At 40.1% G+C, this 13966-nt stretch overlaps 1 protein-coding gene across 1 annotated transcript in view; it reads left to right on the top strand.

The window, feature by feature from the left end:
- The first annotated feature begins 4046 nt into the window (after nt 1-4046).
- The window catches only part of LOC103353539 (sodium- and chloride-dependent GABA transporter ine), a 22536-nt gene continuing 12616 nt past the window's right edge, over nt 4047-13966 (top strand). Inside the window, exons 1-5 of the mRNA XM_008276567.1 lie at nt 4047-4146; nt 5848-5982; nt 10562-10772; nt 12031-12163; nt 12988-13122. Coding sequence (XP_008274789.1) covers nt 5856-5982; nt 10562-10772; nt 12031-12163; nt 12988-13122 — 606 coding nt within the window. The 5' untranslated portion in view covers nt 4047-4146; nt 5848-5855. The remainder of the gene's footprint in view (nt 4147-5847; nt 5983-10561; nt 10773-12030; nt 12164-12987; nt 13123-13966) is intronic.

Here is a 13966-nt window from a genome sequence, read left to right on the forward strand (position 1 = left end):
TATAACAGCTAAAATATTTTCTGCAATTCTCCACTGAGATTTAAGGCCTCATTTGTGACAATCTCCAGGTCGCTGAGGTTGGAAGCCTCCCTTGCCATTGTTCTGGTCTACTGTTAACTCCCTATATTTATNAATTCTCCACTGAGATTTAAGGCCTCATTTGTGACAATCTCCAGGTCTTTGAGGTTGGAAGCCTCCCTTGCCATTGTTCTGGTCTACTGTTAACTCCCTATATTTTCGATGGGATTCAGGTCTGGATTCTGGCTGAGCTGCTCCAGAATACTGATATTGTTTTCTGTTTACCCTTTCTTGGCCACTTTGGCTGTATGTTTTGGATCATTGTCTTGTTGGAAGGTTCAATGCAGCCAAAGCCAAGTTTCTCTGCAGACAGCTGACATTTTTCTCCAGAATCAATGTTCACTTTGATCAAAATTTCCTTCTGCTGCCTGAAAAACACCCCCACAGCATTGCAGTCCCACCACCGTGCTTGACTGTTGGGGCAGTGTTCCAGGGGTTGAATGCGTTTCCTTTCTTTTTCTTCTAACAAATTCATTTCGACCTCATATGACCACAGAACTGATGACTAAAAGCTTTCTTCTTTGTCCAGGTGAGCTTTTGCAAATACTAGCTAGCTCACGTGCCTTGGAAAGTGTGGTCCTTGTTGGTTGGCATCCATGCAGACCAGCTTTGTTCAGTGTCTGATTGAGAACAGAACTGTTCAGATTAATCAGAATCAGAATCTTTTTATTGTCATTGTACGAGAAGCACAACGAAATTTGAGATGAACTCTGTGTTGATCCTTGTATTCTTTTTGGCCTCTGGCACTATCACTCTGGCCAGTACAGGGCTCACTTTCGACTCTCCACCATGACCTTTGGCTTTCACAGCGAGGAACTCCTTATACTTTTTGATGATGCTTTGCTCTGTGGCCACTGACACTTGAAAACACTTAGACATGGCTTTACAGCCTTTCTCCGTCACATGAGCAGCTACAATGTGAATCTCAGTGTCAGTGAAACAAACAGAGCTCTTTGCTTTCAGCCATGACTTGCAAATGACTTGTAACTGACTACAGAGCTACATCCTCTGTTGTTCTAAATGTGTACTGTATTTTAATGCTCCAGAACATGGTTTAAATTGTAGGGCCATTCAGAATGGTATGGAAGTTTGCAGTTTCCCCTAAACTGCCAATAATCTGAAGGGTTATGAATACTTCTTGAAGTTGTATTTTAGTGAAAAGCTTAATCCTCACTGGGGTCACGGGGGGCTGGAGTCTATCCCAGCTGACTTAGGACGAAAGCAGGGGACACCCTGGACAGGTCACCAGTCTATCACAGGGCTACACTTAGAGACACACAACCAAGCACACTCACATTCACACCTACGTACAATTTAGAATCACCAACTGACCTCAACATGTTTTTGGACTGTGTGGGAGGAAGCAGGAGAACCCAGTGAGAACCCACGCTGCACAGGGAGAACATACAAACTCCACTCAGAAAGATCCCGGGTGTCCTCACCGGGACATGAACCAGCGACCTTCTTGCTGCGAGGCAACAGTGCTACCAACTGCCCTATTCTACAGGCATAGAAGAATAATGAAGGCGAACTGAGATAAGAAAAAAATAAAGCGATTAGTCTGTTTACTGTGACCCATTAAGCTCACGAATAATTGTTTTTGCTTTGTTCCTTTTGTCTTTGCAAGGAGTCTGTGAGAAAGCCTTTTCATCAAGCGCAGGTGGTCTCTTTTTCGGACAAACGATGACACATATAATACTGAAAAGCATTTGTTATTATAGTGTATTCATTTAAAAATACGGCCTGCATGACTCATGACCCTGCATATGTCTGACACAATACCAGTGTTAAGCCACTTCTTCTCAGTAACACGCAGTTTCCTTTTTTCAAGAGTTACCTCAGCTTTGCTTTCAACCCAACTTGCCTCAATGTTTTTGCTGGTTCTTGTTTTTAGTGAGAGGGCTGCAAGGTGGCTCGGTGGTTGCCTTGCAGCTAGAAGGTCACTGGTTCGCGTCTCGGTGAGGACACCCAGGATCTTGCTGTGTGGAGTTTGCATGTTCTCGGCGTGCAGCGTGGGTTCTCTCCGGGTTCTCCGGCTTCCTCCCACACAGTCCAAAAACATGTTGAGGTTAATTGGTGATTCTAAATTGTCTGTAGGTGTGAATGTGAGTGTGCTTGGTTGTCTGTCTCTAAGTGTAGCCCTGTGATAGACTGGTGACCTGTCCAGGGTGTCCCCTGCCTTCACCCTGAGTCAGCTGGGATAGGCTCCAGCCCCCTGTGACCCTAGTGAGGATTAAGCGGTGTATAGATGATGGATGGATGTTTTTAGTGCGTTCACACTGTCGCTAGTCTTTCAACACACCACAGCTTTGGTTGAATTGCCTTTTGATCTCATTACCAATGAAATGTATTTCAAGAACACACTTTGTGTTGTCTAGCAAGCGTCTCAGACAGAATGCAGATCAGACAAACATTGTTGATAATAAGCCAGTGGTCTTGTTCGGTCATTCCTGTTTAAAATAGTAGAAATTCAGTCAAGTACATTTGCTAATAATACTGTAGGGTCCTAGGCTTAATATTTAACTTGGAAAGATACATTTACATAGAATTGTAGGTTTCTATGTTGAATATTTAAATAAATCAGGTAAAGTCTCATTATAATATAGTAAAGGCTTAACATTAATATTAGTCAGATAATGTAGCATAATTAGCAATATTGTAGGGTCCTAAAATGTTTTAGTTTTTTTTTTTTTGAATTCAGAATGTCAGTCTTATTTTTCAACTTTGAATCACTTTGGTAGTCTGGTATATCTGTTATTTATATAACGCTGAAGGGTCTTTATCTTATTTTTTTAAACGTTACTTAGGGAAATATGCATTATTAACAACACTTAATGGTCTGAATGTTTAAACACATTACGTAACTTCAGAACTTCAATCTTATTTCTCTGCTGGAAAGCATTTTGGTTCAACTGCTATTGTGTTAAATGTGCCATATGAATTATGATGACTTGATTATTTAGGTTTTAGTGCTTTATCCATTTTACTTATATTTAGTGTTATTGACAGGGTTTTTGCGTTTTTGCATCAGTCCTTTTATTTAATTTAATCTTGTTTTTATGCTGTTATGTTGCCTTCTTGGTACCCTTGACGATTTCTGTCCAAGCCATAAAAATATTTTTATTTTATACAGTCTGTTCTTAATCTTTTGTAAAGCCATATGTTTTTAAAAAGTGCTATATAAATAAAGTAATAATTATAATAATTGTATTTTTTAAACACGGGCATAATTTGATACTTCTATGGTACAACTTCAAAGATAAAGTTTCACCCACTGACAGCAGGGTGCTGTGATGGAGGAGGAACACTACAACACTCCTGCTCTCTTGGCAGCAGCTGGTGTTCTGTTGAGTTCTGCCTGCTGAGAAGTTGGTGCCCGTCGCGGGGCCGCGCACCCCCACAGCAGTGACCGCCGGTGTTGTGATCAAGTCTGTCTGCCTGTCGGGAGCGCGCACAGCCAATGGCGGAAAGTAACGGTGTTTGCCGAGTCGTGCTCGGAGCAGCGAGGATGGAAGAGGAGGTTCACAGCGTGTCATATTACACAGGCGTGAGTCTGTGAATGGAGCTGTGCATGTGTGAGCCGGTGACTGTGTGAGGCGCTCCTGGATCCTCTACTGGCGCTTATTAGCCTCCTCACTTCAACTGTTCATTATTTAGCACCTGGACGTTCAAGAAGTTCACTGTGCTTCTGTCTGGATCATCATAAAGGATCGCTTTCATTCAGCTGTGCTGATACAACTGGTTTAGTCGAATTGAACCGGATTGGTGATTTGTGGATGTATGACTGGCTGCGGTGGACTGTGTGATAACAAAACCCACCAGTTCACTCTCATCCCTGCTCAGCTGTAATGGAGGTCGGGGCCGAAAACTCCAAGGCGCTCTGTGATGAGAGAGACGGAGACCTGAAGCCTTCAGACCTCAGTGGCATCGCCGAGGGGGCTGCGGATGCAGAGGCGCAGAGACCCACATGGAGTGGGCGGCTCGAGTTCATCCTGGCGTCCGTGGGCTACGCCGTGGGACTGGGCAACGTGTGGAGGTTCCCCTACTTGTGCTACCGCAGCGGTGGAGGTACGGTTGTGTAAAAATCTCACCTGGAAATAAAACCTGCAGCACGATTATACCAGATAATATCAATGCTGTAGCTGTGTGTGTGGCTACTGGAGGGCGGGACAGGAGAAATCATGTAACAGACATTTAAAGCATCAGGTAAGACTGATGTATTGTCATTGTTCTTCTAGCTAATAAAAATATCTAACATAAAGAAAACTCTAGTCCAAGATGTCTTAAGCTCATGAAAAACCACTGACTTCTATTTGTGGCTATGTGAAAGGTGATCCACAACCCTTAAAGTGAGAACCTACATGAACTACAAAAATGTCTTTTCCCAGAACAACAGTCACAACTAAAGATAACATTACTGCAGCTGCTGCAGAGGCTGTAAAGAAAAGTTCTTCAGTGGAGTTGGGTAACAACTCTAAAACACGTATTTAAAAATTAGAACTAAAAGGTTAATGGATGCAAATAATGAGATCCAGATTTTAGGATCTCAAAGCTGTCCACATTCATCTATCAGTTCTGTAAGTCATCCACATTGTAAAAAATAAGAATAGATCCTGTAGTAAGGGAGCCAGAGAAAATGTGTTTACAATGGAACACTGAAATAAACCTTAAAAAGTGCTGAATATAATGTTAAATATCTGCACAATAGTAATATTTTTCATGGATTTAAATACATATTGTAATAAAACTAATTCTTTTCTGTCAGTTTGGGTGTTTTTTTAAAAGTTTTTTTTGACAGTCAGTATGTAAATAAATACCTTTCTCTATCATTCTGTAAAATAACAAATCAAAACCATTTTTAGGGCTTTTTAGAAATGACCAATCTGCTGTTTGAATATAGTAAAAAAAAAATATATCATAGAAAACTGTAAAAACAGATAAGTGATGTGGATGTTTTTGATAGTTTTGGCATACTTAAAAAAAAAATTTACAGTTAACTTTTAGATGTAAGTGTTATTTCTGTGTTTTTTTTAGTAGTTTTAATCTGTATTTTAACAAAATGGGTACAATCTGCAAAACTATGGTAAATAATTCTTTAAAAAAAATTGATCAAAAACTGTTAAAAAGCCCGTTTTTCCACAGTGCACATTATCCAAAGTTTCACACTTTCACAGCATATAATGAAATGGAACAGGATGAATCCAGCACTCGTCTGTCTTGAGGCTGGATATGAAATCTGACAAACACACTAAGATATGAGTCTGTGGCTGACTTGGTTCCAGTTGTATGCCTGCTGTGAAAAAGTACAAATACTTCAGAATGCAGTTCAGAAACTGAAAAGAACCAGCTTATCCTGACTAGCAATCGTTATCCAGACTCTTTTTGTAACAACTTCTGCCTCAAAGTCACCATTTAACAGTGTTGTAAGAATGACTCAGCAAAATTTCACATGTAGTTTTTGTTCAACAGGCTCTTATTTGTCTTCATTTTCACTGAATAGACATAGGTTTCATAGTTTACGTGAAGTACTCTGATAAGCCATCAAGCATGCAGTTATAAATACAAGTCATTCATGAACAACATATTTACAGTGGTTGAAATATGAGTGTTTTATTAGAGAGTAAAGGTTTGTTTGTGTTTGATTAAAGGACGTCTGAGGAGACGGCAAGCTCATTATACAGGAAATATACCATTCACCGTTATAAAGTCATCAGTATCAACTAGGTGATCCCTAAAGCTGCCCACTTTAACAATCTTCTGTCCATTCAGGTGCCTTCATGGTCCCGTATCTCACAATGGTGCTGCTGTGCGGCATTCCTCTGCTCTTCATGGAGTTTGCTATTGGCCAATACACTCGTTTAGGGCCAGTGCATGCTTTCGCCAAAATCTGTCCCTTGTTAAAAGGTGAGTGATTCTCCTCTAATGTGACCGAGATAACTGTCTAATGGAGTTTCCTTCATTTTCACAGCATGTTTTCTATATATTTGCTAGTGGTGCATGTACATAAAGTCTGCATACAACATGTGACTGTGCATGCATACAAAGTTCATGTGTATATTATATGCATTAGTGTTGTAATCCTTTCTGAATCCATGAACTAATTGGTCAATTAATTAATCCTTAGCCAGTATTAGACCTACAAAAATATGCATTTGAATACAGTTATTTAAACTGGTGCATCCTGTGTTACCTTTTATAAAACTCTTGTGTACTCAGATCACAGGGTTCCTGCAACTGAATATGTGTGGAACTGAGCATTTTTGAGATTGGTAACTGCAATTAGTCATTTATTTTAGTATTTTTCAACCTAAACGATGCAACAACAATCCATTGTTAAAAAAAATTACCATCATAAATATTTTCTTATTACCATCAGTCCTTGGGACCCCAGTTGATCAATACAGTACGCAAAAGATGAGCCCCAGAGTAGACTTTATCTGACCAGGACATTTGCAGTGTCGCAGGGTGGTCCTATCAACTAATTGGAATAATTTCCCCAGAGATATATGTTTTTAATGTATTTAACATTTGAAACAAAATGAAAATGCATGATTTGAAATAAGTTTATTTAGTGTGGTTTATAATTCAAAATAACTTTGGAACCAACATGTAGGCAGACAGAATTGCAAACAAAGCATAAGAAAAACAGTTTTTGTTCCTATGAATCAGCAGTCAGAACAAGGAACAAACAACTCGTGACATTCATACTGGAATAACGACTGGCATACCTGACATAACTGTCCTCTTGAGGGGACATTCAGTGTAGTCACCTATCCTTTAAAGCTGTGTCCTGCAAAGCATTGATTACACCTGCTTCTGTATTTAACCAGAGTCTATATATTAATTAACGTTACTTCTGCTCTGTTATCTTACCCACTTGGCACAGTTTGCATGCATCATCCAAATAAAACAGCTTGTAAGGATCAATTTTTAATAAAGGTTGTAGCAAACTTGCACAAACACTGTTAGAAAAATGCTCTGCTACTTATTTAACTGTTGGTTAAGATCTACAAAATGCTGCTTTCAGCTCAATTTGGAGGCTTTTAGGTTTATTTTGTTTGTTTTTGAAAACCTTTTAAAGATTTTTGGTTACATTGTGAGATGGGGCGTTTTGAATATTTTTCATTATTTCCCCAGGCGTGGGTGAATTTATTAAATTAAGGATGCATGATTTTGTGCGATATGCTGATATTTTCTATTTCATTTTGGCTGAATGACAAAATATGTAAATGTTTTTTCCCAGCTAAATGCATCAAATCTAATTAAATGATAAAAGCTAAAGTTTAATTCAGTTTTATTCAAATAGTGCCCATTCCATTTACATAGTAAAGTCAGGAACTTAGAGCATTATTGAAATAAAACCAACAATTTCCTCTTGAGCAGCACCAGCTGACATGCTGCACACGCATCCCAGCATCCTCTAAGTCTTGTGTGTTTAATGCTACGCAGCCAAATGAATATTAAAATGTATTTTTTCTTTTTCTTTGATAAATGAATTGTTTTCACAAGTTGATGGATGAGAACTTGTTCAGTTACAAAATTTACTATCACTGCGACAATCAGCGTCTTTTTGGACCGTGGCATGTGATTTTAATTTACTGTCTGGTACCGAATGCATTTAAATTTGTAAGGATGAAATTCTCAAATCTTTTAGAACACTTCAAGAACTTAATATTCCTAAATTTTGCATATCTGAATGATAATCAAGCCAAATATGAGTGACTGAAGATGTGCTCTGACAGTCTGCATTGGTTCATTAATCGAATTCAGGCAGATCATGCATCAGTATAATGGATTGTTTCTAAATTATACAGTGCTTCTAAAAACTAACACACATAAGCTGTAAACCAAAACCAACTGAAATGTGCAGACTCTGAGAGCACTGACGGTCACTTGGCAGCTCACTGTCCAAATCAAACAAGAGCCCAGCCATCAACGATCAACCACTTGTGGGTATGAAATGAAAAATGCTTTCTGTCTTGTTCTAACTGAAGATTTTTCTCCATAGTTTTCTTATCTCCTTAATGACAGAGATTATCTACCCGGTCAAAACGTTTGGGTCCTTCACTTGATTTATCGCTCATTTCTTCCTGGTTAATGATCTGTGATAAACAAGGGCCAAAACAAGGTAGTTTTTTTCTGTATGTTCTTCTGAATGATTTCCCTGTGTGACTCAAGTGCGGTTTACTGTGATGTACCTGTGATTCAGTTGCCCACAAATACAGCAAATCAACAAATAAGCTCATGCCTAATTTGTTTTGCATCTCTACATAGTAACCTGCTGTGACACTTAATCTCGGAAGGTAAATATAGAACTTTACTTCACTAAATCCTTCACCATGGTCTCATTAAACCCAGTGAGGACACCCACAGGACAGGTGAGGCATGACAGGCTGAAAAAAAACATGCTAAAGAATTGACAGAAGATGAAAGCGCCGACTTCTTTGTCTGCCTTGTTGAGTCCAGCAGACCGATTTAGTTTGAAATGACGCATCGCGACGCCAATTGGTGTGTGCCTGGTGTACCGGCGGAGCGCTCATCCATGTAAGCCAGATGTGTAGATTGAAAGTGGCAAACAGGCAATAACAAAGGAAGCAGCGCTTACCGTGGATCATGGACAGTGGTTCTAGCTGATCCTGGAGCTCAGAGGAGTCTTTCCTTTGGGTTTGTCATTATGGTGACACAAAGCCGTTTTTCAGCTGCCTCTCCTTCCATTTTACCAGATAGTGACATGGATGCAGTGGAGCATGGCATTCCAGCCTTTCCACAATGAGCCGCAGAAATGTTTTTATATACTGCCGAAAAACAGCAGAGAGCCGTTTCCTATTGTTTCCATCAGCGGTTATCGTTCTCGAGCATCAAAGATAACAGCGATGGCAAAGATAGCACGGTGCGAGACATCAGGAAAAGTAATAGCCCAACGTTTTATTTGTAATACGTCTACTCTTGACATAGATAGTTGAGAAGTTTACAACAATACTTGAAAAGAAGGGGTTTGTATAGTTTGCTGTCCTACCAGCAGAGTTAACGGCTCATCTCAGTAGCCACAATCAAAAGCAGAGCGAAAAGCCAGTTGTATAGAGAGAAGAGAGACGTAATATGGGGATAAAAATGGAGACAATGCACTCAGTTGTTCACAAGAAAAGAGAAACAAATTGTTTAATAATCTATAAAGATGAACAAAACATAACTTAAAGCCTTAATACAATTTAAATGAGTTAGTCAGAAGACAAAATTCACCCTCCATCAGTTGTCATGAATTGGAAGATAGCTATAAAGACCAGAACAGTTTTTTTTGTACCATGTTTATTTTTGCTCTAAAGTTGGACTTTTTAACATGAGTCTATGGAGAGGGAGCCAGAGAAAGAAAATGAACCCCAACGTACTTCTTTATGTCTACACCACTGGCCAATCGGGGCCAGTTTTGGAAATTTACAGAACGAGTGAGAAAGTGAGAAACAGACCCCTCTAACATTGGACAAAGGGTATGGAGACGAGTTTCCAAAGTTATCTGGTCACACCAGTTTGGGTGGAATGTCTTGGCCCCTTAAGTGGTAGTTGGAGCCTGCAGCTAATTAGCTAGGAACAGGGGGAAACAGCTGTAAGATAGAAAACTTGAAGTAAAACCAACAATAGATATTATTTAAATTACTCCCTACAAGAACGCAAGTAAGTGTGTTTACCTAGATGCTATTGGTTCAAACAACTGATCTCAACATGTAAAACTATTGGACTCAAAGAAAAAAGAACTGCAGACCTTTTGTTTTGTTAGATAATACAAGCACCAGTGCTGTTTTTCCACAACTTACAGGTTATATAATAAAAAATAAAAGGTGTGAAAAGGCTTCCCTGGGAGACTTCATTAGTCACCTCCATGCATTTGCAAGGTTTCAGGTTTAGTTCTTCTTGCCTACTCGTGTGTCCCTGAGCCACATAATGAACCTCAACCTGTTGTAGATACCAGGCGTCTTAGCCCAGTCGTTGCTCAGCGTTCCCCTCGGAGGAGACAGGTGGAAAAATAGAAACACATGGTACTCACAGACAAACACACCCCAACCTGAAAGCCGACACGCAGCTAAGATCTGCAGGTGTTACTAGACTGAATAATTTACATGTGTTGGAGGACTTTGATCTCACCTTTACTTACTGACCAAGAGCCTGTTATATTCATCAGCCAGACAGGACAGTGGAATTTCTAATCCTTGGCCCCAGGAATTCCTCTTATCTATGGCCTAGTTTGGCCTCCACAGAGCAGAGATTACCGCACAACACTGCTTCTTCTCTGTCTACCTTTACCCCGAGATATGGGCTGCACCTGTAATTGTAATCCTGGGCCCAAATAATTGACACTCTGTAATGCAATGAGAAATATTTTAGAACACTTTTAAGAAGTATAGTGCACACCTTCTTTCCCACAGATGGCATGACTTCTGCCGAGCCGCCTCTCACTTTGCCCTCCCCACCCCTACGTGTCACTCCGCAGGTGTCGGTCTGGCCACAGTTGTTATCTCCTTCATGTTCTGCACGTACCACAATGTGCTCATGAGCTGGGCACTTTATTATTTATTCAACTCGTTCCAAGCGACCCTCCCCTGGACGTCTTGCAACAACACTTGGAATGACGTCGGAAACTGTTCCAGTGGTTTCCCCGGCAACGCCACCCACCTGCAGTCAGCCAGCCAGCAGTTCTTCGAGTGAGAAGACTTTCTCGCATTTTCAGTAGCAGAAATCTAGATGTTTACATTGTGTACGATGCTGCTCTAGCTGTTTCAATGACTGCACAAGCAGTCGTCACTCAAATCATTCCGTGAGTTTCTTATCCCTCTGAACCCCAAGCAGTTTCTGGGTGTCCTTTGCTCCTGTCGTATTTGAACTGACTGTAGCCTCATTATTCACTGCAATAAAAAGTCCTGCACATCTATGGAAACACACAACCATCTCTAAAAATGTCTTTTGTGTAATATGGCTCAGTAATAATGCCATACAACGTAAGATCACAAAAAGATGACATAGTTTATAAAGATAAAAAAACCAAAAGTGCCCATAGGTGTTTCCAGTAATGGGGGAAAAGACTGATGTTTTACTGCTTACATTGTAATTTGTTTCTATACTTGCCATCTACACTTCAGTCTGCAGTTTATCTCTCAAAGGTTCAGAATATTGGTCACTTGTCTGCTGATTGCAGCTGAGTCAATAATGACTTTACAGTTTGTTGAGGAGTTCAGAATTTGTTTCAGTTTTTACAGAATCTGGCCAAAGCTAATGATTGGTGGATATGGTGACTTTTTAAACAAGACATGCTGATGCATCACAGATAAACTCTTCAAGGACCATTTGGAACCTAAAAATGTCACTACTCTTCCTTTAAAAAAATAAAATAAAATTATTCATTTGTTCTCATAACTGTGGCAATCTTGGCATCTTTAAAAAAAAAAAAGAAAACATGTCTTTCAAACCCACTGACAAGTTTTGGAGTTCAAAGGGTTAAAAGTCCGGAAAACTTTTCTTAATCAAAAAGCTTAACCCTATTCAGGACTTTTGGGGTCTTTTGGACCTCAGGCCATTTGGTTTAGGTGACAGGTATTGTTTTTTTTTATTTTTGAAGATTTTTTGGGGGGACAAGCATTTGGAATCAAAAACACTTCAACTTATCAGAAAATGTATTTAACAGAGTATAAAAGTCTATAATGAATACCAACAAATATTTTGCACATAGACCTTCTACATACATGAAAGTCCTGAATAGGGTTAATTTATTCTTTCACTTGAGTGATTTCTGTATTCTTTCTCTCTTTAAGTGTGTGGGGCCAATGAGAGTTTAGCAACATGTGAATCAAAATCAAAACTTAGCGTAAACTTTGATTGTTGTTCATTTAATCACTGGTAATGTAGAGCAACACCAAGTTTTCATTAAGAATACAATAATTGCCTCTTCCTTTTCCATGTATCCAGTCACAGACTTCTGGAGAAGACCAGTGGCATTGAAGATGCTGGTGGCATTCGCTGGGAGCTCTTTGGCTATCTGTTGTTGGCCTGGGTCATCGTTTATTTATGCATATTTAAAGGAGTCAAATCCACGGGCAAGGTCAGAACATTATCATGTGTTGTGCTTGTGTCATTCTCTAATTGCATCTTGCTGTCCAGTTAAAGTTCATAATTTGGCAATATCAGATAAAGACAAGGTTTATAGGCAAGGACTTTCATTTTAGTGCGCTTACAAGAGTTCAGTTCAGAGTCTGTAGTCTGGCAGCTTAGTTGTTTTTTTTTCCTGAATGTGCGGGTAAAAGAATAAGTTTTCACTCCTGAATTATCTACAGAGAGGTATTTACTCGACACAAATCATTCTCAGTGGTGTCACAGTAAAATACGTGTTTTTAAAAACTTGTCAGCATGACTGTATGCGTTTTTTAAGATGCTTGATCATGTCATGATCGAATTAAGCAGCCAACCACATGGCCGAGCAATTCCACTTTAAAACTGCAGTGTACCAATGAGAGTCTAGAAAACAAGGGTTCAAACCTAAGAGGTTTAATACGTAAGAAGTCTAAGGGACCAGTCCTCTCCAATCCTTTCCAGTTTGAACACATACTCCAACATTACATCTTGCCAGTGTGTTTGAGTGTTTGAGCAGAGTTGTAGGTGAGCTGGTGTGCTTGAGCTGCTGCTAGTGGTGGAAGAGTTCGGTGAGAACCTCGTAGATCCACATATTTTAAAGAAGCCAAACAGTGTAGAGTAAAATATAACCCATTATGAGGCATAATTGGATTACTTTCATTGAGTAAAAATGTCTAAATATGTAACTTTGATGAACAGGGAGGAGATTGTATGTGTTTAATCAACAACTGGAGAGAGAAAGTTTTACCATTTGCAACTCATCAGTTTCTGCTTTCCACTGTTCCTGTCTTACAGGTTGTGTATTTCACGGCTATATTTCCATACTTCATCCTAGTCGCCCTGCTCGTCAATAATGTGCAGCTTCCTGGAGCCAAGAATGGTATCCTCTACTTTGTGACCCCAGTCTGGAGCAAACTGTTTGAGGTGAAGGTAAGACTTCAGGACAAAGTAGGATAACCCTTGTGACACTGATTACACCCTGGCACTAGAACAAAAATTAATCATTATCCCACGCAATAGGGCGTGATAAAGGGTGTCAAGTTTATACATAACTTGTCTGTGTTTGTTGGAGAGCAACGAATTAGATGCACTCGGTTTTTCAGATTCAAGCTTCTCTTTGCCGAGAACAGGTTTTATCTTGCATCGGTTCAAGGTTCAAACTCCGCAAAAGCCAGAACTGGAAGAGGGAAGAGGTCATTTCAGCAATGAACTTAATGAACCGCCTACGTTGTTGTTAACATACATCAGGAGGAACAAATGCCAAGATAAAATGTGAAGTTAAACTAGAACAGTGGTCTCCAAAGTTTGGGTCGGGACACCCTGGGAGGTTGTAGAGATCCCCCCAAAATATTTAGATGTATGTGTATATATTTAGGGCTGCAAGGTGGCGCAGTTAGTAGCACTATTGCCTTGCAGCAAGAAGGTCGCTGGTTCATGTCCTGGTGAGGACACACGGGATCTTTCTGCGTGGAGTTTGCATGTAAATGGTAAATGGTCTGAACTTATATAGCGCTTTTCTACCTTTGCGGCACTCAAAGCGCTTTACAATGTGTTTCTCATTCACCCATTCACACACACATTCATACACCAATGGCGACAGAGCTGCCATGCAAGGCGCTAATCTGCCATTGGGAGCCATTTGGGGTTCAATGTCTTGCCCAAGGACACTTCGGCATGTGGGGGGGAACCGGGGATCGAACCGCCAACCTTGCCATCAGTGGACAACCCGCTCTACCACCTGAGCATGTTCTCCCCGTGCAGCGTGGGTTCTCTC

This window comes from Stegastes partitus, unplaced genomic scaffold (genome assembly GCF_000690725.1).
Source record: "Stegastes partitus isolate 25-593 unplaced genomic scaffold, Stegastes_partitus-1.0.2 Scaffold77, whole genome shotgun sequence".
Classification (NCBI taxonomy): domain Eukaryota; kingdom Metazoa; phylum Chordata; class Actinopteri; family Pomacentridae; genus Stegastes; species Stegastes partitus.